Raw genomic sequence first — 25,249 nt, 5'->3', positions numbered from 1 at the left:
CTAGAGTGAGAAGGCCGGTCTGCAGGATGATAGGATAAGGCCAATATAATAGTGAATTTGTAACAAACTGATGCAATCTGATACTGTGTGGCCTGCCGTCACATGGACTGTGGCATACGTGACCCTGGACAAGTTCATTAATGGTATACTGACGTGGCAAGCAGTTATCAACTACTCTTAACATGAATGAAAGGAATACTCAACGTATCAAACGGGCGCAGGTACAAGATTTTGACTAAATTTTACAATTAACTTGCTAAACAGAGAACTTAGCAAAGCTTCATGAGACTCGTCTCGCACATTGTTGTACAACATGCACTACAGAGCAAAGATGTCACGGATCCCTCCGGAACTTTCATTACGCACATCTGTCCCCTATTCCCACTTATTAGTACTTGTATAAGTGTGCCCTTTGGTTTCCATTGGGCTGTTGATTATTGTTACAGTGTCCGTTGGTATGTGTGAGTACCTGTGCTGTGTGTTTTGGGCTTTCGTGCCCTTGTGGATTGGACTGCGCAGATCATTACGGGTCTCGTCCCGTGTGATAATCATTGTGCGCTTGTGTTATTTATTTGAGGAACTCCTCGCTCTTTTGTTTGGGTTTCAACCCTGTGTGTTGTATATGTGTTTGTTTGGTCTTCGTGCCCGTGTCCTTACACGGCACACCGTAATTTGGGTGTAATAAAAACCCATATTACGCATTCCTGCGCCTGTCTCCCGATCATTCATACCAACGTGACAAAAGAGGAGGAACATTTGTCTGGTCAGGTTTAATTAAGTTGGGTGCCATTGGTGATTGAGAGAGAGGACTAGTGTAGAGGTTGATTAGCAATGAGTTGCAGCTAATGCTTGTTGAGGAGCTGTGTTCAAGGAAACTAGTTAAAATGGTTGCATTCAAGTCTGGTCCTCTCTCCTGAATTTTTTTTAACCTTTTAACCTTTACTCTTAAATGGATTCTCCAGTACTTTTTAGCCAGTAGTTCTGAAAGTAGAGCTCACAAGCCAAAAGTTTGACTAAAATTGGATACTACATCACATATGTGCAGATTTGTGCACCAGATTCTCTTTGCTCTGGGTGTATCTTGTTAGCTGACATTCTTATGGCGAGGGACTGATGCTCATTGGTTGAACTCGAATTGCTAGGCGGCTGGCCCACGTGGGGAAAATGTATGAAAAAGGGTGCAGAACAGCTTCTAAAAAAATAGTTGATTTGAAACTAGGGATTTCGTGGCGAATTAAGGTAAGACGCATTTTTGAACTGCACATTGAGCTCTTTGCTTGACATCATGGGAAAATCAAAAGAAATCAGCTAAGACATCAGAAAACAAATTGTAGACCTCCACAAGTCTTGTTCATCCATGGGAGCAATTTCCAAATGCCTGAAGGTACCACGTTCTGGAGGAAACAGGTACAAAAGTATCTATATCCACAGTAAAACGAGTCCTATATCAACATAACCTGAAAGCCTGCTCAGCAAGGAAGAAGCCAACTGCTCCAAAACCGCCATAAAAAAGCCAGACTACAGTTTGCAACTGTACATGGGGACAAAGATAATACTTTTTGGAGAAATAACCTCTGGTCTGATGAAACAAAAATAGTTTGGCCATAAAAACTGTTTGGCCATAATGACCATTGTTATGTTTGGAGGAAAAAGGGGGAAACTTGCAAGCTGAAGAACACCATCCCAACCGTGAAGCATGGGGGTGGCAGCATCATGTTGTGGGTGCTTTGCTGCAGGAGGGACTGGTGCACTTCACAAAATGGCATCATGAGGTAGGAAAATGATGTGTATATATTGAAGCAACATCTCAAGACATCAGTCAGGAAGTTAAAGCTTGGTTGCAAATCGGTCTTCCAAATGGACAATGACCCCAAGCATACTTCCACAGTTGTGGCAAAATGGCTTAAGGACAACAAAGTCAAGGTATTGGCATTGCCATCACAAAGCCCTGACCTCAATCCTATAGAAAATTTGTGGGCAGAACTGAAAAAGCGTGTGCGAGCAAGGAGGCCTACAAACCTGACTCAGTTACACTAGCTCTGTCAGGAGGAATGAGTCACTGTTGAAGTGTATAATTGTAATACATACATGCAAACAGTGCATCATTCAAATAGTGGAATTTGATACTCCTGGTTTTGGATATGATTGAAAAATTATCTCAAAGACATTCATTACTGAACTGCACCATTATTTGTCAAGGTAGAGTACATGGTTCTTGCCCTCGTTTCTCACCGTTTTCAGGAAATGAATGGGACACGGTCCTTCACTCCGTGACACAGCTTGTTCAACACTGACGTTTAAACAGGAACTTCCTCTCATCCTCTCGCAGCAACCGCTGAGGGGTTTTTCAACCTGTACTCAGTGATAGACGCGGAAAAGTTTGAGCACTGTTTCTCTAGTTACTTAATATGTTTGTACATATGGATGTCAACAAGCCTTTAATATTAATACTCTGCCTATTGTATTATGTAGCCACGTGTGTTTTGGGCAACCCTGACGGTAAGATATTTATGTCTTTCCTTGATCTCTTTACAGGAATTTTACGGAGTAAGTTAGCCTCGGTCCCGACCCCGACGCGTGTGCTTGCTTTAATAAGAATTGTATTTATTTAGTCAACTAGAGGCGAGTAAAACATGGCAAACCAACAGTCTTGTGTTTTGCATACCCAGCAGCATTTCGTTCTCCACCCCCTCCATAGTCCCCAATGCAATACACTGTTATAGACCGTACATGGGACACATCAGCGGCATAGCCACGGATACCCCAAAAATGTCCCTGAAATGGTTCAATATAAATTGTTTTATTTTATTACATTTTTAAAAGAAACGCATGTGAGATGTATTTTCTATGGGTATTTTATTACAATGTAACAAAAATAGATACTGTTATATCTCCGGCTAAACTGTTTTTATGTATGTAAGCACTTCAGAGTTATAACAAGCTAATAACTCATAAGACAAGAAAGTTGAAAGAGTGCGCAAAATATGGTCAGCATTGCTGTGTGCTGTTGGTTATAACATGGCAATAAAGAAGAGAGAGAAAAGAGGGACCAGTTTAATGTTTTAAGTGGGATGCTGCAGTTTTGCACAGTTGTATTTTCATTTACTTTATAGTTCTCACGGAAGGTGATAATTCTGACTAAAACTACAGAATAAAACCGCCAGTTAAAATCAACCAACCGTTGTGTTCGTGGTTACTGGAGGGAGCTACACTGCTAGATGTCATTTTAGAGGTTCTTGCAGAGTTTTCAGAGGCTTGTGGGCAAACCAAAATAGAAGCCGATGCCCTCTTATCACAAATCCAGAACAAGACGTCCTTATATATGTTATTCTGGTTTAGTAAATTGTTTGACACTAGTGATTTTGCTGCGAAGGCATTACAAACCTCTACATTATCTGTGACGTACTGTATTGGTTTAATTTAAATCCTCAAAAGCATATTTTCTACGTTCAGAGATAACTCAGGTGGAGACTTTGATAAAGTTCTCAAGCTAACTGAAGAGATGGTATTGGGATGTGAGTGCATCACGGCAGCGAAAACTGCCTGTAAATTTGGCATTAGGGAAAACATCCAGCATCAAGAGTGACAGTGACCTGAGGCAATTTTGGAACACTATTCTAGACAGATTACTGAGTTGTAGTGATATGTATTCCTTCTCTTTTCAGTGGATTTCTCGTTCGGCTCAGCTCACCAAAAAGAGCCGGTTCTTTTGGCTCCCAAACGGCTCTTAAAAAATATATATGTTTTGTATTTTTTAAAGTCAAACAGTTTGGGATAGTTTGACTATGATTGGTGTTAAAAAAAAAATTTATGAAATCATTCTCTACCTTAAATACATTGTGTTTAAAAATGCATTTATTTGTTATGAAAAATAATGCTATTAAACATTTGCATTTAAAGTATAACTTTTTAATGTATATAAACAAAGTGCATATAAATCTAACCATTCAAAACGAATACAATCTGAACAACATAATAGAATTTTGCACCATATCAAAGAAAAATAAATAACAATGTGCAAAACTGCAGCATCCCACTTAAAACATTAAACTGGTCCCTCTTTTCTCTCTCTTCTTTATTGCCATGTTATAACCAGCAGCACACAGCAATGCAGACCATATTTTGCTTTTATGAGAGATTTGCATTCAGAAATGCAAGCTGCTTCACTTTCGAGGGGTTGACGCGGTTTCTTCACTCATTAATTATTTTAACCATTTTTGAGAAGACCCTCTCAGAGGGAACGGATGTGCCCACTATGCAGAGTCTCCCTGTCATGCCTTTAGTAAGCCGTGGGTAGACAGAGGCCTTGTTCTTCCACCAGCTCAGAGGATCTGCAGGCTCCTCCAAATAGGATCGGACCTCCATTATCCTGTTGGGGCTAGGGGGCAGTATTTTCACGGCCGGATGAAAAACGTACCCAATTTAAACAGGTTACTACTCCGGCCCAGAAAATAGAATATGCATATTATTAGTAGATTTGGATAGAAAACACTCTGAAGTTTCTAAAACTGTTTGAATGGTGTCTCTAAGTATAACAGAACTCATATGGCAGGCAAAAACCTGAGAAAAAATACAAGCAGGAAATGAAAATGTTGTGGCTGTACTATTTTCATGTCACATAATGTCCTAGGAGTGTCATCTGATGAAGATTGTCAAAGGTTAGTGCATAATTTTAGTTGGTTTTCTGCTTTTGGTGACGCCTGTCCTTGAATTGAAAATGGATGTGTGAACTTTTTTGGCTAAGTACTCTCCTAACATAATCTAACTTTATGCTTTCGCCGTAAAGCCTCTTTGAAAATCGGACAATGTGGTTCGATTAAGGACATGTTTATCTTTTAAATGGTGTAAAATAGTTGATTGTTTGAGAAATTGAAATTATTAGATTTTTGATGTTTTGAATGTCCCGCCTTGCTAGCAATCCCGTCAGTGGGATTAGGTTACCCTCGATCCCCAAGAGGCATCTGCTGAGGGATTCCTTCGTGCTGCATCCCCAGTTGCTCTCTCGTCAAACAGCATCCATTCGTTCTTTGAATTAGTTAATTCTATTCATATAAATATTTTGATTATTGATATCTTCATTTTTTTACATTTCTATAGATAGATTTGGCTCATCTGATATGCGAGCCGGCTCCCAACGTTCACCTACAAGAGCCGACTCGTTCGCAAACGACCCATCACTTCTGAGTTGAACTCAAGATCTCAAGAAGACACATACGGGATCATGCAAACGGCAGCCTCCTTTTCCAAAGAATCCCAAACCTGTGGCCCTAAAGAGCAGCTGAAGACCACATGCGATCATTATGCGATATCAATTGAGGATGCTGAATTCACTGTTTTTATTTAGCAGTTGAGTCGCAAAATGAACATGGGAAAGAGTGACTTTTCCTCCATAATGAGTGTACTTGACAGCTGCCCTGGTGATATTTTCCCTAATATAAACTCTGTTAAGGATCATTGTCACACGTCCAATGACATCATGCAGTGTGGAGAGACTTTTCTCAACAACAACTAGGATAAAAAATTATCTTCGCACATCAATGACAAGTGCCCGGCTGAACCGCTTCAGTTTGCTGTCTTTTGAGCGTGAACTGACAGATACATTGGATTATGATGAAATCATCACCATATTCAACTAAAAGCCTCGCTGTCTGCACCTTGTGATGTAAGTCACGCCTTATGATACGTCTAGTAAAGGTAAGGTACCATTTTACAGTACTACTGCTCGCCGTGGAATAAATGGTAACATCAAATATAGGCTCGTTTGCCCATCGAGATCAAAGTGCGTCTGAAGATGAGTTTTATGTTGTTGGCAAGTTGGCAACTGGTCTAAAGTTACTGTCTTGTTTTAATATGCTGGGATATAGGTAATTATTTGTGTATGTAATGAGTTTGCTCCAAGTACTATGCACTAGTATAAAACGATTGTATTACGAAATAATATACGGTGCACGTCGCAAAATAAATTAAATAAATAAGTAGAAATAATGCCTATCCACATTTTTCTAGGCCTATCCCCCCAAAATATCTGTCTATGCCCTTGGGATACATATTGTCTTGTAGAGAGTACGTTTCTACCTGTCTCAGCTAAAGTGGGGAGGGAAATACTCAATGCTTGCTCTACTTACAAAATATGGTTCGTTTTTGTCTATTACAGCATGGCACTTTCAAAAGTTAGGCCCACCTTTCCACCTCAGACAGAGTAGGTCTACCGACGCAGTTCAATTTAAGCTTTAACTGCTGGCTACACTTCTTCCATGGTTAAACGCAACGAGAGAAGGTCACAAGTGTTTCCCTAAAAACTGTCCTGGGTTTAACCTCTAACCCCACCCCCATCCCCTTAATGTGGCTCAGCCTGGTCTCATAGACTAGACGTAACATAGTAAATGTAAATCCGGGACAATCAAATTATTATGATACTGTGCATTCGGAAAGTATTCAGACCCCTTCCCCTTTTCCACATGTTGTTACGTTACAGCCTTAATCTAAAATTGATGAAGAAAATTGTGTTTTTAATCCATCTACAATACAATACCCCATAATGACAAAGCGAAAATAGATTTTTTTACATTTTTGCTAATTAATTAAATATTAAAAACAGAAATACCTTATTTACATAAGTATTCAGACCCTTTGCTATGAGACTCGAAATTGAGCTCAGGTTATCCTGTTTCCATTGATCATCCTTGAGATGTATCTACAACTAGATTGGAGTCCACCTGTGGTCAATTCAATTGATTGGACATGATTTGGAAAGGCACACACACCTGTCTATATAAGGTCCCACTGTTGACAGTGCATGTCAGAGCAAAAACCAAGCCCTGAGGTCAAAGGAATTGTCTGTAGAGCTACGAGACAGGATTGTGTCGAGGCACAGATCTGGCGAAGGGTGCCAAAACATTTCTGCAGCATTGAAGGTCCCCAAGAACACAGTGGCCTCCATCATTCTTAAATGGAAGAAGGTTGGAACCACCAAGACTCTTCCTATAGCTGGCCAAGCTGAGCAATCGGGGGAGAAGGGCCTTGGTCAGGGAGGTGACCAAGAACCAGATGGTCACTCTGAGAGAGCTCCAGAATTCCTCTGTGGAGATGGGAGAACCTTCCAGAAAGACAACCATCTATGCAGCACTCCACCAATCAGGCCTTTATGGCAGTGGCCAGACAGAAGCCACTCCTCAGTAAAATGTCAGCTTGGAGTTTGCCAAAAGGCACCTAAAGGACTCTCCGGCCATGAGAAACAAGATTCTCTGGTCTGATGAAACCACGATTGAACTCTTTGGCCTGAATGCCAAGCGTCACGTCTGGAGGAAACCTGGCACCATCCCTACGGTGAAGCATGGTTGTGGCAGCATCATGCTGTGGGGACTGGGAGACTAGTCAGGATCAAGGGAAAGATGAACGGAGCAAAGTACAGAGAGTTCCTTGATGTAAACCTGCTCCAGAGCGCTCAGGACCTCAGATTGGGGTGAAGGTTCACCGTCCAACAGAACAACGACTCTAAGCACACAGCCAAGATAATGCAGGAGTGGCTTCGGGACAAATCTCTGAATGTCCTTGAGTGGTCCAGAAAGAGCCCTGTAACATGATCAAACATCTCTGGAGAGACCTGAAAATACCTGTGCAGCAACGCTCCCCATCCAACCTGACAGCGCTTGAGAGGATCTGCAGAGAAGAATGGGAGAAATCCAGGTGTGCCAAGTAGGGATGCGCAATATATCGGTGAACATATCGGAATCGGACGATATTAGCTAAAACTGCCAACATCGGTATCGGCCGATGTCTAGTTTAACACCCGATGTGCTAAACCAATGTCAAAGCTGATGACGTGCATACCTAAATAACAAAGGTACATGACGTAATGATGCCATGTAAAATTGAGCTATACGTGCAACACAGCATTCCTAAACTAGCCCCCAATGTCTGCTGTGTGGATCGAGCAGTCAACAAGTCAAGCAGTCCTTTGAAATAGTAACACAATTTCAGCGAGACAACTCAATGACGAAATCCATTAAAGCCAAGATAATGGAATTATCAACGTTTCTCTGTCGTGGGTGATTTTGACTTTCACCGACGAGTCGAGCACCGGTCAACATTTTTCCGATGTTGCCCTACCGGTGTTACACAGCAATAGCGTCACTGCTATTAGCTTCACGACATACATACTATGAAACGCCGTTTGGGATTTTGCGTGTCAAAAAGATACAGTAGCATTGTCAAAGCTGTACAAAAAAGTCAGCAAACAAGCAAACACCGGCCACGAACGACGTATTTACAATACCGCATTGATAATAAAGCATAATTTGTTCGACCGCAACTTCTGGGGTAGCTAGATTTAGCTTGGTACCTAGCTAGCACCAATACAACCAGCCTGAAAACAATGACCAGTAAATACTGCAGTCATTTTCTTTATTCTTAGCAATGATTTAGGAATCCTCGTAAGTAAGTAGGTTGCCACTTGTTGTTCGCCTATTGAAATTGAATTTCAGTTCATGAAAATAAATAGCTAGCCAGCTATTTAACCCTGTTGCCCATAGCTAATGTTATAAGCAGCCAGCTAGCTTCATCTGACTAGTGAGGCTCGACCTCACTGGGTTATGTGTTGTGAAGCTAGCCACAATAAGGATTAGGCACAATAGTGGAATTTGCAGTTTGCCTTCAAAATAAAAGTATGTCATTGACAGTGATGCAAATGAATACAAATAGTAGAATTATGCCATACTTTTATTTGAAGGCTAACAGCAAAGTCCACTATTGTGGCTAATCCTTATTGTGGCTAGCTTCACATAGATGGGTCCGACCACCATTAATCAAATAAGAACTGTCTTATAAATTAGGGTTATTTTAGATGATGACACCTAGCTATATAGTTAGCTAGTTAACTATAGCTACTGAAACAGATCATGTCATCTTGCTATGTTTTTGGGGAAGAACATTATTTGCATCCATGAGCTAGCTAGCTTTTTTTTATGACCAGCACTGTAGGTGCGCGAGACAACTTTACCAGCATCATAGCATACGTATCGATGAATCATTGTGACATATGAAATACGAGTGATAGTGTAATCAATGTGTAATAAGTAAAAAAATTATGAACGCGTTCAATTATTATGTGATGTGCAGTCATATTCAGGTCCTGATTGCAGTCATATTCAGGTCCTGAAGCTTATCTGACACGTCAGATAGTGTTAAATAGTATATTTTTTGACACGCAAAGACCCAAACGGCGTTCCATAGAAATCCTGTTTGAGAATGAAACGACTGAACAAATGAACAACAAAACAGCACAGCAAGTGAGTGAATGAAATAGGTTTTGATTATGTTTTACTGGTAATGGAGAAAATAACTTTTTGGTCAGTGTGGTGTGTGTGTGTGTGCGGGTGTGTGTAACCTTTATTTAACTAGGCAAGTCAGTTAAGAACAAATTCTTATTTACAATGACGGCCTACCCCGGCCAAACCTGGACGACGCTGGGCCAATTGTGCGCCGCCCTATGGGACTCCCAATCACGGCCGGATGTGATGCGGCCTGGATTCGAACCAGGGAATGTAGTGACGCCTCTTGCAGGTGCAGTGCCTTAGACCTCTGTGTCCATGTGTGTGTGTGTGTTAAATATTTAACTGTACTAGAATACTTAAAAGCCTGCTAAAATTATATCGGTTATCGGTATGTCGGTATAGGCCAAATATGTCATATCGGTGCATCATTAGTGCCAAGCTTATAGCATCATACCCAAGAAGACTCCGGGCTGTAATCGCTGCCAAAGGTGCTTCAACAAAGTACTGAGTAAAGGGTCTGAAAACTTATGTAATGCACACACATTGGGTATTGTTACATAAGACAGATGTTTACTTCCAAGGAAAGGTTCACCCATTTTGAATGTTATATTGTTTTTGTTTATCTCTGAGTGATGTTTTATAGATTTCCTTGGTCATTTAATATTTTCATGTGTATCTGAGTTATTGGCGTTCAAGTAGGCAGAAATCCGTCCGGTATGACTTAGCACTGTGATAGTACTTTTTAGCTACTTTGCAATTACTTAGCATGTTAGCTAACCCTTCCCCTAATCCTAACCCTAATCTTAACCCTTTTAGCTAACCCTTCCCCTAATGAGTGTGTGTGTTGCTATGGGGTAAATATTTTAGGGACAATACAAGATGAATCACAATAATTGTTTGACAAAATAAGAATTCCTTGCCAAAAATGTCATTTTTGTAATGCCTGAACGGGTTAAAGTTAACAATCCTTCATATGAACTGCCTACATTATTACGCATATTATTTGTTAATAGTGGAAATAAATGAAGATATGCAAGATTTTTTTTGACATATATACAGTGCATTTGGAAAGTATTCAGACCCCTTGACTTTTTCCACATTTTGTACGTCACAGCCTTATTCTAAAATGGAGTAAATAAATACAAATCCTCATCAATCTACACACAATACCCCATAATGACGAAGCAAAAACAGTTTTTTAGAAATGTTTGCCAATTTATAAAAAAATAAAACTGATATCATATTTTACATAAGTATTCAGACCCTTTACACAGTACTTGGTTGAAGCACCTTTGGCAGCAATTACAGCCTCGAGTCTTGGGTATGATGCTATAAGCTTGGCACACCTGTATTTCAGGAGTTTCTCCTATTCTTCTCTGCAGATCTTCTCAATCTTTGTGAGGTTGGATGGGGAGCGTCACTGCACAGATATTTTCAGGTCTCCAGAGATGTTAGATTGGGTTCAAGCCCTGACTCTGGCGGATCCACTCAAGGACATTAAGAGACCTGTCCCGAAGCCACTCCTGCATTGTCTTGGCTGTGTGCTTAGGGTCGTTGTCCTGTTGGAAGGTGAACCTTCGCCCCAGTCTGAGGTCCTGAGTGCTCTGGAGGAGGTTATCATCAAGGATCTCTCTGTACTTTGCGCCGTTCATCTTTCCCTTCATCCTGACTAGTCTCCCAGTTCCTGCCGCTGAAAAACTTAACCACAGCATGATGCTGCCACCACCATGCTTCACCGTAGGGATGGTGCCAGGTTTCTTCCAGACGTGACGCTTCGCATTCAGGCCAAAGAGTTCGTTCTTGGTTTCATCAGACCAGAGAATCTTGTTTCTCATGGTCAGAGTCCTTTAGGTGCCTTTTGGCAAACTCCAAGCGGGCTGATATGTATCTTTTTACTGAGTGGCTTCTATCTTGCCACTCTACCATAAAGGCCTGATTGGTGGAGTGCTGCAGAGATGGTTGTCCTTCTGGAAGGTTCTCCTTTCTCCATAGAGGGACTCTGGAGTGCTGTCAGATTGATCATCAGGTTCTTGGTCACCTCCCTGACCAAGGCCCTTCTCCACCGATTGCTCAGTTTGGCCGGGCGGCCAGCTCTAGGAAGAGTATTGGTGGCTGGTGGTGTAGCAGGCTCAAGGGTGTGGGGTTTCCACGTCACCAAGTTCAGTAACAAAACATGCACCAGTATCACAAATAGAATGCAAATGGGAAGTTTATTAGGGGTTTTGGTACACTGGGGAAGAGGGGGATATGCACCAATCACCTCACAGTCCACAAGCTGTTCTCGTTGTCCGTTCCGTTTTCCAGGGGTAATCCTCACACTCCTCAGCCAATCCGGTCCGGTACAAAAGGGGGATAACCCTACAGTCCAGGTCACAACGGGTAATCACACAGATATTGTTCTCGCTTCTCTCGCTCTTCCTACCACTCTTGGTTCTCTCCCACTCTGCCCCTTTGTGCAGGCTGCCTCCTCCTTTATCCACAAGCACTCCCTGGCTTAACGCATCACAGCCTTGTCTCGTTGGGGCAGGAAATCCATATAAGGCTTGGGGGATGGAGCCAGAGGGCTGCAAGATATCTTCCCTCAATAACCACTCCCCTCAATTCTCCCTGCTGTCTGCCACAGTGCATATTTCAGTTTTTCATATTTTATACATTTACAAAAATTTCTAAACCTGTTTTTGCTTTGGCATTATGGAGTATTGTGTGTAGATTGATGAGGGAAAAAACAATTGAATACATTTTAGAATAAGTCTGTAACGTAACAAAAAGTGAAGGGGTCTGAATACTTTCTGAATGCACTGTATCTATTTATTATGGCCATCGGAATGTTAGCTATTAAAATCAGATCCTACAATAATATGAAGGGGCTAGAAATCCAGGACTTATAAACAGAGGTCATTGTACGCTGACCTCCACAGCCTCATAGATGATCCAGATCATTTTTCTAACCTCTGGATTACAACCAAATTATGATAATTATACTATTGACGTGTTGGATCACTAAAAAATGTAACTTTTACATTACCGTATAAATTACCAATAAAATGGTCTGACGGTGAAGTGGATATACTCTGTATTCATATCCCGAAAGAAATCATCTCACTACAATACATTTTAATAGAAAGTTAGCAAAAATAAATAAGATCTTGCATGGAAAGAAGAATACCTGTTATACTTAAGTTATACTTAAATCTGAACTGGTTCTCTAGCAGATTAGTAAGAATGTCTCACCCTACGTTCAAGAATGGCCCTTTTCCCTTTATTCAGATTACAACCTCTTACATTTGGTTATTTGAAAATTAAATAATCTCCAAAATATCGCTATTTTTAAAACAAGCCATAGAAAGTTGGTTGCAATTTTAGTTTAATCTACCAGAAAAGACAAAACAAATATTATGGTTCAACTCAAATATAGTAATTGATAAAAAACAACTATTTTGGGATTTTCTTTTTAAAAACGGTATAATCTTTGTAAAATATATGATAAATAGGACTGGTGGAGTGTAGCTAACAAAAATATATGGAAATATCTGCTCTGCTCAAAATTACAACCAAGTAATTGTAGCATTACCGCAAAAATGGAAGAGGCAAGTGGAAGGGGGAGAGAGTAAGGAGCTTGTCTGTTGGTCCTGAATTAAAGAACAAAATTGGTTAAAGAAAATTGTGATAAATAAAAAAGATACCAGTTTCATTTAAGGACAAAAAATTGACAGCTGTGCCATATAGTTTGCAAAATAGTTGGGAAGAGATTTTCAATGTCACATGGATTATGAACTGATACACAAAACAACGTTGGATTTAAATTATTATACAACATTTTTGCAACCAACAGAATGTTATATATATATATATATATATATATATAATATATGGGGGATACAGCCATCCCAGTTCTGCAGATTGTGCTGCGATTAGACAGAATCATTTGATGATTTGTTTTGGTTCTGTCCATATGTACAGTTCAAGTCGGAAGTTTACTTACACTTAGGTTGGAGTCATTAAAACTTGTTTTTCAACCACTCCCCAAATTTCTTGTTAACAAACTATAGTTTTGGCAAGTCGGTTAGGACATCTACTTTGTGCGTGACACAAGTAATTTTTCCAACAATTGTTTACAGACAGATTATTTCACTTGTAATTCACTGTATCACAATTCCAGGGGGTCAGAAGTTTACATACACTAAGTTGACTGTGCCTTTAAACAGCTTGGAAAATTCTTGAAAATGATGTCATGGCTTTAGAAGCTTCTGATAGGCTAATTGACATCATTTGAGTCAATTGGAGGTGTACTTCAAGGCCTATCTTCAAACTCAGTGCCTCTTTGCTTGACATCATGGGAAAGTCAAAAGAAATCAGCCAAGACCTCAGAAAACAAATTGTAGACCTCCACAAGTCTGGTTCATCCTTGGGAGCAATTTACAAACGCCTGAAGGTCCCACATTCATCTTTACAAACAATAGTACGCAAGTATGAACACCATGGGACCACGCAGCCGTCATACCGCTCAGAAAGGAGAAGCGTTCTGTCTTCTAGAGATGAATGTACTTTGGTACGAAAAGTGCAAATCAATCCCAGAACAACAGCAAAGGACCTTGTGAAGATGCTGGAGGAAACAGGTACAAAAGGGGGAGGCTTGCAAGCCGAAGAACACCATCCCAACCGTGAAGCACGGGGGTGGCAGCATCATGTTGTGGGGGTGCTTTGCTGCAGGAGGGACTGATGCACTTCACAAAATAGATGGCATCATGAGGAATGAAAATTATTCGCATATATTGAAGCAACATCTCAAGACATCAGTCAGGAAGTTAAAGCTTGGTCGCAAATGGGTCTTCCAAATGGACAATGACCCCAAGCATACTTCCAAAGTTGTGGCAAAATGGCTTAAGGACAACAAAGTCAAGGTATTGGAGTGGCCATCACAAAGCCCTGACCTCAATCCCATAGAAAATTTGTGGGCAGAAATGAAAAAGCGTGTGCCAGCAAGGAGGCCTACAAACCTGACTCAGTTACACCAGCTCTGTCAGGAGGAATGGGCCAAAATTCACCCAACTTATTGTGGGAAGCAATTGGAAGGCTACTCAAGTTAAACGATTCAAAGGCAATGCTACCAAATACTAATTAAGCGTATGTAAAGTTCTGACCCACTGGGAATGTGATGAAACGAGTTTTAATGACTCCAACCTAAGTGTATGTAATTTCCGACTTCAACTGTATATGGTTGTATGATCTCTGTAGTAATTTGTATCTGGACAGAGGGAACTCTGAATTACTATAGGCAAAGAGGTTTTATTGTCTTCTCAGGAAATCTGTATTTTTCTTTACATTGTTCTCATCCCCCACACAAGCCCTTAGATGCTGTGACACCCTGTGGAGATTGGGCCTTGGAGGTCAGGTTACACTGTAAACTTGGTATCGTTTGACTGGTCGTTGGTTTTGGGTGGAGAAAGTTATACCTTCAGATGTTACAAATGTAAAAAAATACCCTTGTTCTCTTATCCTCTAGCTTTATGTCTTGTATGTGAATCTATTCATTTAACAAAGTTATTATATAATACCTCCTTTGATATTCGCTTCTCATGAGCATTCCTTGATCTTAGCTAGCTAAACTCAATACTTGATTGCACGTGGCTAAACCATTTTTTCTTTTTGTACCCTTATTTTACCAGGCAAGTTGACTGAGAACACGTTATCATTTACAGCAACGACCTGGGGAATAGTTACAGGGGAGAGGAGGGCGATGAATGAGTCAATTGTACGCTAGGGATGATTAGGTGACTGTGACATGGTCCCGTGTGGCTCAGTTGGTAGAGCATGGTGTTTGCAACGCCAGGGTTGTGGGTTCGATTCCCACGGGGGACCAGTACGGGGGGAAAAAATGTATGAAATGTATGCATTCACTACTGTAAGTCGCTCTGGATAAGAGCGTCTGCTAAATGACTAAAATGTAAAAAAATGTGACGGTATGAGAGCCTGATTGGGAATTTTTGTATTTTGCATATTGCTAATTATCTTTGAGGTCAGATAAACATTTTAATAGTCTAATAATTGCTTAGTCTTTATTGTGAGTCGCATGTGAGGTATTTATGGTATCATACTGTATGTATCAAGGAATGGCCATGAGAAGCGAATATCAAAGCAAGTATTATATAATGACTTTGTAAAATGAATGGATTCACATACAAGACATAAAGCTTGAGTTTCAAAGAATTAACAAGCATTACAAGACATCATTCTAAGCATATACGTGGCTTGGGTGACTGAAGTCTTTGGCAATTTTTCGGGCTTTCCTCTGTAGTGCTTTGTGGTCGAGGGCGGTGCGTTTACCATACCAAGCAGTGATGCAGCCAGTCAAGATGCTCTCGATGGCGCAACTGTAGAACTTTTTGAGGATCTGAGGGCCCATGCCAAATCTTTTCAGCCTTCTGAGGGGGAAGAGGTGTTGTCGAGCGGGTGTGTGTATTGTAACGGTTTTGACTTGAGGTTATCGTTTATAGGGGTGCCAGGTAGGTTGTGCTTACCAGAGAAAATATTGGTTTCTCCTTTGAGTCCTTTCTGGTCCGTCAAGTCTACACCAATACAAAGGACTTATGTAAAAGTCAGGATGGAAATACACTTTTCATAAACCCTTAAAACATTGGAAAGAACTTCAAAAACAACTGTATTATTTTGCATGTGTTGTATTACCAACATAAATGATCACACACACATAACAATATAACAAATAATGAGCTCTGGTTCCTCCAGAAATGTCCTGTACCTCGGGCCTAAAAAGAGTCCAACCCGGTTGTCACGTCCTGGCCAGTATAAGGGTTAATTGGTATTGTAGTTTGGTCAGGACGTGGCAGAGGGTATTTGTTTTATGGTATTCGGGGTGGTGTGTTTGTTGTAGGGGATTTGATTTGTGTATTCCGGGGTTTTTGGGCACTGTTCCTTGTTATGTATGTCTATGATTGATCTAGCTGTTGTATGTCTATGTGTGATTAATTGGGGTTGGGACTCTCAATTGAAGGCAGGTGTTGTCCATTTGCCTTTGATTGAGAGTCCCATATATTAGGGTGTGTTTGTATGTGTCTTTTGTGGAGATTGTTTTTGCATTGCGTTTGTGAGCCTGCAAAACTGTTTTGTGTCGTGAGTATCATTTATTGTTTTGTTTGTCAAGTGGATGCTTTACATTTTGGTCCTCCTTTCCTCAACACGACGAAGACTGTGACAGAATCTCCCACCAACAATGGACCAAGCAGCAGAGGAAGGAGCGAGGGGAATTTGGTGAGAACCGAGGAACGCGACTGGCGTTTAAACTGGAGAGGCACCCCCAAGATTTTTTTTTGGGGGGGCACACGGACAGATCGGCGGAGCCGAGGATGGAACCAGAGCTAGTCGGGGGAAAATGGGATGTGAGAGAAACAGAGACGATAAAGGAATTGATGGGAAAATTGGAGGAGAAAAGGATGAGAGAGCTACTGTGTTGGTGCATTAGGCACGACATTCGCCCTACAGAGCGTGTCCTAATGTTTTCACCTGTGTTAGCCTTTATTAATAGTCCTGAGAGGCGTGCTAGTTGGCTGGTGAGGATAATACCAGCACCACGCACCAGGCCTCCAGTTCGTCAGCCCAGTCCGACTCATCCTGTTCCCGCACTAGCCTGGAGGTGCGTGTTCCCAGTCTGGTACGCCCAGTACCAGCACCACGCACAAGGCATCTAGTGCGTAAACCCAGCCTCGCCAGTCTAAAGTCGCCAGGGCTGCCCGCCAGTCTAAAGTCGCCAGGGCTGCCCGCCAGTCAAGAGTCGCCAGAACCGCCCGTCGGTCAAGAGTCGCCAGAACCGCCCGTCGGTCAAGAGTCGCCAGAACCGCCCGTCGGTCAAGAGTCGCCAGAACCGCCCGTCGGTCAAGAGTCGCCAGAACCGCCCGTCGGTCAAGAGTCGCCAGAACCGCCCGTCGGTCAAGAGTCGCCAGAACCGCCCGTCGGTCAAGAGTCGCCAGAACCGCCCGTCGGTCAAGAGTCGACAGAACCGCCCGTCGGTCAAGAGTCGACAGAACCGCCGTTGGTCAAGAGTCGCCAGAACCGCCCGTCGGTCAAGAGTCGCCAGAACCGCCCGTCGGTCAAGAGTCGCCAGAACCGCCCGTCGGTCAAGAGTCGCCAGAGCCGCCCGTCGGTCAAGAGTCGCCAGAGCCGCCCACTAGTCAGGAGCCGCCAGACTGCCCCAAGCTGCCAGGTTGGCCAGACTGCCCCAAGCTGCCAGGTTGGCCAGACTGCCCCGAGCTGCCAGGTTGGCCAGACTGCCCCGAGCTGCCAGAGTGGCCAGACTGCCCCGAGCTGCCAGAGTGGCCAGACTGCCCCGAGCTGCCAGAGTGGCCAGACTGCCCCGAGTGGCCAGACTGCCCCGAGCGGCCAGACTGCCCCGAGCGGCCAGACTGCCCCGAGCGGCCAGACTGCCCCAAGCGGCCAGACTGCCCAGACTGCCCCGAGCGGCCAGACTGCCCAGACTGCCCCGAGCGGCCAGACTGCCCCGAGCGGCCAGACTGCCCCGAGCGGCCAGACTGCCCAGACTGCCCCGAGCGGCCAGACTGCCCCGAGCGGCCAGACTGCCCAGACTGCCCCGAGCTGCCAGACTGCCCCGAGCTGCCAGACTGCCCCGAGCTGCCAGAGTGGCCCGACTGCCCGGAACGGCCAGAACCGGAGCCACCTCCAGATATAGGTGGGTTGGGGAGGGGGGGTGTAGCACTGTGCCGTCGTTGACAGCAGCCACCCTCCCTTCCCTCCCTTTAGTAGGGGGGAATTTTGTGTTGTTGTTGTTTGGGGTTGTTGTTTTTTTTGTTTTTCTTAATGTGCTTCCGGGGTTAGCACCTTTTAAGGGAGTGGGGTACTGTCACGTCCTGGCCAGTATAAGGGTTAATTGGTATTGTAGTTTGGTCAGGACGTGGCAGAGGGTATTTCTTTTATGGTATTCGGGGTGGTGTGTTTGTTGTAGGGGATTTGATTTGTGTATTCCGGGGTTTTTGGGCACTGTTCCTTGTTATGTATGTCTATGATTGATCTAGCTGTTGTATGTCTATGTGTGGTTAATTGGGGTTGGGACTCTCAATTGAAGGCAGGTGTTGTCCATTTGCCTTTGATTGAGAGTCCCATATATTAGGGTGTGTTTGTATGTGTCTTTTGTGGAGATTGTTTTTGCATTGCGTTTGTGAGCCTGCAAAACTGTTTCGTGTCGTGAGTATCATTTATTGTTTTGTTTGTCAAGTGGATGCTTTACTCTTGTTTTTGTCAGTAATAAAACATGAGTGTCCACAATCCCGCTGCATTTTGGTCCTCCTTTCCTCAACACGACGAAGACTGTGACACCGGTAAAGAAGTTCAGGGAACTCAAGTGACCTTAGTCACGCAATGTTTGTCCGTTCATACAAGTGTAGCGTAAATCCAGTATCAATCATAAAATCAAAATAAGAAATATTTTACCACACAACTATAAAGCTTATCAAATCTTAATATGTCCTCACAACATAAATCATCACGGTATACATCACACCAAAACAAATGAAATACTGTATACAAAAAGGTTGTGGTCAGTCAGACAAGCCAATCTGCGACGGATCTCCAGCAAAGAAAAGGCCACAAGAGAGGTGTAGTCCATGGACGCAAAGAGTGGATCCGATCCTGGGTAAACTTGCTATTAGGCTACAAAGCACACTTTTAAATGCAACAAAACAAACGGAAGAGAGAAGCTTCAGAACTGAGGGTTGACCACATCCTCATTCATGTCTCCATCACAACCCCACTTTTGCGCAGCTGATGCTGGCTATTTAATTGGGAATTAAAGGGAAAGCGCCCTATTGGAAGGAGAAGCACTAATTAATTGAGAATTAAAGGGATAGCGCCCTATTGGAAGGAGAAGCTCTGAGACGGTTCAGAAAAATTCAGGTCCGTCACAGTATGGACAATGTTAAGTCCTTAGTGATGTTGACACCAAGGAACTTGAAGCTCTCGACACGCTCCACTACAGCCCCGTTGATGTGGATAAGGCGTGATCAGCTCCTATTCAGACAGACTCAATCATGGTACATACCTGTCTCAAACTGACACAATGATCAATCGTCTGTGCCTCTCTGTCTCTCTCTTACAGCAGCTTGCAGATACAGGACAACCAGGGTTTCCAATAGAGGAGGTGAAATGGTGTCTTGTTTTGAGCCAAGAGGAAGTAATGACCCTGTGTGCGGGACAGGATTGAAAAGCTCGGAGGGCTGCTGTGTTTACATTAAAGACGACCAGGCGTGGTTGAAGTGGGACGAGAAAACAACATTGAGATGTGACGGCACACATTATGGTGAGGACTAATTAGTCTATGTGTGTTGTGTGAAAAAATATTAATTCAAATCTATTTTTTGTTTCAGGGAACAGCGATGGTGAATGTGCCAGCAATCAATCCAGTGAGTAAAAGATAATAGGCTCCTCAACATAATAGACTACTTACACTGACTAGACAGTTCTATGCCTAAGTTCAGTTTTTCATTTTATTACAATGCTCAATGTCTTCCTATGCATCATCAGCACTTCATCAGTTACATTTTATTTCTCCCAACTTCCCTTTCTCTCTTTTTCTTCAGGAGTGATTATATTCTCCTTTCTCTTTCCCGCCTGTCCATCTCCTCTTTTCCCCCTGTCCATCTCTTCTTTCCCCCCTGTCCATCTCCTCTTTTCCCCCTGTCCATCTCCTCTTTCCCCCCCTGTCCATCTCCTCTTCCCCCCCGTCCATCTCCTCTTTCCCCCCCTGTCCATCTCTTCTTTCCCCCCTGTCCATCTCCTCTTTCCCCCCTGTCCATCTCCTCTTTCCCCCCTGTCCATCTCCTCTTTCACCCTGTCCATCTCTTCTTTCCCCCCTGTCCATCTCCTCTTTTCCCCCTGTGCATCTCCTCTTTCCCCCCTGTCCATCTCTTCTTTCCCCCCCTGTCCATTTCCTCTTTCCCCCCTGTCCATCTCCTCTTTCCCCCTGTCCATCTCCTCTTTTCCCCCTGTGCATCTCCTCTTTCCCCCCTGTGCATCTCCTCTTCCCCCCCTGTCCATCTCCTCTTTCCCCCCCTGTCCATCTCCTCTTTCCCCCCCTGTCCATCTCCTCTTTCCCCCCTGTCCATCTCCTCTTTCCCCCCCTGTCCATCTCCTCTTTCCCCCCCTGTCCATCTCCTCTTTCCTGTCCATCTCCTCTTTCCCCCCTGTGCATCTCTTCTTTCCCCCCTGTCCATCTCTTCTTTCCCCCCTGTCCATCTCCTCTTTCCCCCCCTGTCCATCTCTTCTTTCCCCCTGTCCATCTCCTCTTTTCCCCCCTGTCCATCTCCTCTTTCCCCCCCGTCCATCTCCTCTTTCCCCCCCTGTCCATCTCCTCTTTTCCCCCAGTCCATCTCCTCTTTCCCCCCCTGTCCATCTCTTCTTTCCCCCTGTCCATCTCCTCTTTTCCCCCTGTCCATCTCTTCTTTCCCCCCTGTCCATCTCCTCTTTTCCCCCTGTCCATCTCCTCTTTTCCCCCTGTCCATCGCCTCTTTCCCCCCCTGTCCATCGCCTCTTTCCCCCCCTGTCCATCTCCTCTTCCCCCCCTGTCCATCTCCTCTTTTCCCCCTGTCCATCTCCTCTTTCCCCCCCTGTCCATCTCTTCTTTCCCCCCTGTCCATCTCCTCTTTTCCCCCTGTCCATCTCCTCTTTTCCCCCTGTCCATCTCCTCTTTCCCCCCTGTCCATCTCCTCTTTCCCCCCCTGTTCATCTCCTCTTTCCCCCCCTGTCCATCTCCTCTTTCCCCCCCTGTCCATCTCCTCTTTCCCCCTGTCCATCTCCTCTTTCCCCCCCTGTCCATCTCTTCTTTCCCCCCTGTCCATCTCCTCTTTTCCTCCTGTCCATCTCCTCTTTTCCCCCTGTCCATCTCCTCTTTCCCCCCTGTCCATCTCCTCTTTCCCCCCCTGTTCATCTCCTCTTTCCCCCCCTGTCCATCTCCTCTTTCCCCCCCTGTCCATCTCCTCTTCCCCCCCTGTCCATCTCCTCTTTCCCCCCTGTCCATCTCCTCTTTCCCCCCTGTCCATCTCCTCTTTCCCCCCCTGTCCATCCCCTCTTTCCCCCCTGTCCATCTCCTCTTTCCTGTCCATCTCCTCTTTCCCCCCTGTGCATCTCTTCTTTCCCCCCTGTCCATCTCTTCTTTCCCCCCTGTCCATCTCCTCTTTCCCCCCCCGTCCATCTCCTCTTTTCCCCCTGTCCATCTCTTCTTTCCCCCCTGTCCATCTCCTCTTCCCCCCCTGTCCATCTCCTCTTTCCCCCCGTCCATCTCCTCTTTCCCCCCTGTCCATCTCCTCTTTCCCCCCTGTCCATCTCTTCTTTCCCCCCTGTCCATCTCCTCTTTTCCCCCTGTCCATCTCCTCTTTTCCCCCGTCCATCTCCTCTTTCCCCCCCTGTCCATCTCCTCTTCCCCCCCTGTCCATCTCCTCTTCCCCCCTGTCCATCTCCTCTTTCCCCCCTGTCCATCTCCTCTTTCACCCCTGTCCATCTCCTCTTTCCCCCCGTCCATCTCCTCTTTCCCCCCTGTCCATCTCCTCTTTCCTGTCCATCTCTTCTTTCCCCCCTGTCCATCTCTTCTTTCCCCCCTGTCCATCTCCTCTTTCCCCCCCTGTCCATCTCTTCTTTCCCCCCTGTCCATCTCCTCTTTTCCCCCTGTCCATCTCCTCTTTTCCCCCTGTCCATCTCCTCTTTCTCCCCTGTCCATCGCCTCTTTCCCCCCCTGTCCATCTCCTCTTCCCCCCCTGTCCATCTCCTCTTCCCCCCCTGTCCATCTCCTCTTTCCCCCCCTGTCCATCTCTTCTTTCCCCCCTGTCCATCTCCTCTTTCCCCCCTGTCCATCTCCTCTTTCCCCCCCTGTCCATCTCCTCTTTCACCCTGTCCATCTCTTCTTTCCCCCCTGTCCATCTCCTCTTTTCCCCCTGTCCATCTCCTCTTCCCCCCCCTGTCCATCTCCTCTTTCCCCCTGTGCATCTCCTCTTTCCCCCCTGTGCATCTCCTCTTCCCCCCCTGTCCATCTCCTCTTTCCCCCCCTGTCCATCTCCTCTTTCCCCCCCTGTCCATCTCCTCTTTCCCCCCTGTCCATCTCCTCTTTCCCCCCTGTCCATCTCCTCTTTCCCCCCCTGTCCATCTCCTCTTTCCTGTCCATCTCCTCTTTCCCCCCTGTGCATCTCTTCTTTCCCCCCTGTCCATCTCCTCTTTCACCCTGTCCATCTCCTCTTTTCCCCCTGTCCATCTCCTCTTTTCCCCCTGTCCATCTCTTCTTTCCCCCCTGTCCATCGCCTCTTTCCCCCCCTGTCCATCTCCTCTTCCCCCCCTGTCCATCTCCTCTTTTCCCCCTGTCCATCTCCTCTTTCCCCCCCTGTCCATCTCTTCTTTCCCCCCTGTCCATCTCCTCTTTCCCCCCTGTCCATCTCCTCTTTCCCCCCTGTGCTTCTCCTCTTTCCCCCTGTGCATCTCCTCTTTCCCCCCTGTCCATCTCCTCTTTCCCCCTGTCCATCTCCTCTTTTCCCCCTGTCCATCTCCTCTTTCCCCCCTGTCCATCTCCTCTTTCCCCCCTGTCCATCTCCTCTTTCCCCCCCTGTCCATCTCCTCTTTCCCCCCCTGTCCATCTCCTCTTTCCCCCCTGTCCATCTCCTCTTTCCCCCCTGTCCATCTCCTCTTTCCCCCCTGTCCATCTCCTCTTTCCCCCCTGTCCATCGCCTCTTTCCCCCCTGTCCATCTCTTCTTTCCCCCCTGTCCATCTCTTCTTTCCCCCCTGTCCATTTCCTCTTTCCCCCCTGTCCATCTCCTCTTTCCCCCCTGTCCATCTCCTCTTTCCCCCCCGTCCATCTCCTCTTTCCCCCCTGTCCATCTCCTCTTTCTCCCCTGTCCATCTCCTCTTTCCCCCCCTGTCCATCTCCTCTTTCCCCCCTGACCATCTCCTCTTCCCCCCCTGTGCATCTCCTCTTTCCCCCCTGTCCATCTCCTCATTGCTATCTACAACAGTATGGCATAAGTATGACACAAAACACCACAGAACCTTTGTTTTTCTCTGTCAGGCCTTGACTGTGATGGAGAGATTTCTGCCAACACGACACCTGGTACAGACACACCTGGTACAAACCTCTTTCAAACATTATTAGCTATGCGTCTTTTATGTGTCCATTTGTCATAACCTAACCGGTTTAAAATAACTTTGATAAATACACATGTATAAATGCTTATCACAGGTAAAACAGTAATGGAGGACAGACCCAATAGAACCCCCCCCCCCCCCCCCTTGACTGTGTGATTGCTGTTTGTTAAGTCTTTCTCTCCACAGTGGGAGTGCAGTATCTGTGTTCCCCCCCACATGTCTATGTGCTGCTTCTCCCCTAAACAAATGCCCAAAGCTAGATGAGTGAGACTCATTCTAATACACGCCCTCCTGCATACTGAGTTATTCTGAAGGTAGTGAGATAGCTGGTCATTTTAGTTAAGTAAATTAGTAGGTTACAAATGAGAATTAATGCTTATAAAGGTTCTATAAATCATTAGAAATGCTTATTAATTCTAATGCTTGGAAATCTATTGGTAGTATGAAAACTATTGGTAGTATGAAAACTATCTATTGGTAGTATGAAAACTATCTATTGGTAGTATGAAAACTATTGGTAGTATGAAATCTATTGGTAGTATGAAATCTATTGGTAGTATGAAATCTATTGGTAGTATGAAATCTATTTATAAATGTGTCAAAGTGCTACCTAATGTTTATCCTAATTTGAGAATAATGAGACTTAGTGAGTTGGTGGTACTTTTTTTTACTGGATTTTTAATTTGGACACGTATTCACAAAGTACCTCAGAGTAAGAGTGCTGATCTATTATCAGTTTAGCCTTTAAGATCAAAATGAACACAATTACATTAAAGCAGCACTCACTCTGTGAATGAGCCCTGCTTCAGGTCATGACACCATGGTTTTGTTTACTTGTATGAGAATTAAGCAATAAGGCCCGAAGGGGGTGTGGTATATGGCCAATATACCACACGTAAAGGCTGTTCTTATGCGCGATGCAACACAGAGTGCCTGGACACAGCCCTTAGCTGTGGTATATTGGCCATATATCATAAAAACCTGAGGTGCCGTATTGCTATTATAAACTGGTTACTGTTGTAATTAGAGCAGTAAAAATACATGTTTTGTCATACCCGTGGTATACGGTCTGATATACCACGGCTGTCAGCCAATCAACATTCAGGGCTCGAACTACATTGGCTTTTCCTCTTTTAATTCTACAGACAAAATATAACATCTGAGTTGAATTTGTTATTTTACAATTGATTTCACTGTAACGTTGACTCTCACAGGACAGCAGAACACTACCCAGAACGGGACACCCCCTGCCAGCCCAAGAGGTACGTTTTTTGGCAAAACAGCCAGACACACTTGCGTTTGTTGTTGGATATTTTTGTGCAGTAGATGCCGTGTGCCTCGTAGAGAAATTAATGGCGATTCAAAGACCATGGAGGCGCTTATTGGGACATTTCACTCATAAATGAACATTTTGTCAGATGTTTTCAGAGCTTGAAACTAGAGTAATGTAAAGATCAGGGATGCAAACTAGTCACCTTTCAGTAGGGTGACCAGACGTCCCCGTTTTCCGGGAACAGTCCCCGTTTTTGGTGGCCTGTCCCCGGCTGGAGCTGTCCGCGGAAATGTCCCCTTTTTTAACTGTGCGTTAAAAACAGACCCAAAGTAAAATATTTTACTTGGCAAGAAGGCTCGGGCAGCAGAGCCTACCGGTTGACGTCTCAATCCCGTTGTGCTTGTTTTTGCCAACAGAGCGGGCTGCTCGCTATAGCAGCTTCATTCACTCTTCTTCTACTAACTACTTGCTCACGATAGTTTTAGAGAAAACTGATGTGGGAAAACTCGGCCAGAAGCTAGTAAGTGTCAAAGTGAATACACAACATCACCACAAGCGTCT

At 44.5% G+C, this 25,249-nt stretch overlaps 1 protein-coding gene across 1 annotated transcript in view; it reads left to right on the top strand.

The window, feature by feature from the left end:
• Window positions 1-2,303: 2,303 nt before the first annotated feature.
• The window catches only part of LOC115174424 (uncharacterized), a 45,912-nt gene continuing 22,966 nt past the window's right edge, over window positions 2,304-25,249 (top strand). Inside the window, exons 1-5 of the mRNA XM_029732928.1 lie at window positions 2,304-2,499; window positions 19,393-19,593; window positions 19,661-19,696; window positions 23,339-23,395; window positions 24,630-24,677. Of these exons, the coding sequence (XP_029588788.1) occupies window positions 2,409-2,499; window positions 19,393-19,593; window positions 19,661-19,696; window positions 23,339-23,395; window positions 24,630-24,677 (433 nt within the window). The 5' untranslated portion in view covers window positions 2,304-2,408. The remainder of the gene's footprint in view (window positions 2,500-19,392; window positions 19,594-19,660; window positions 19,697-23,338; window positions 23,396-24,629; window positions 24,678-25,249) is intronic.

This window comes from Salmo trutta, chromosome 35, assembly GCF_901001165.1.
Source record: "Salmo trutta chromosome 35, fSalTru1.1, whole genome shotgun sequence".
In the NCBI taxonomy this organism is placed as follows: Eukaryota; Metazoa; Chordata; class Actinopteri; order Salmoniformes; family Salmonidae; genus Salmo; species Salmo trutta.
Note: the sequence above shows the minus strand (reverse complement) of the source record. Positions and strands in the feature narration are given on the sequence as shown.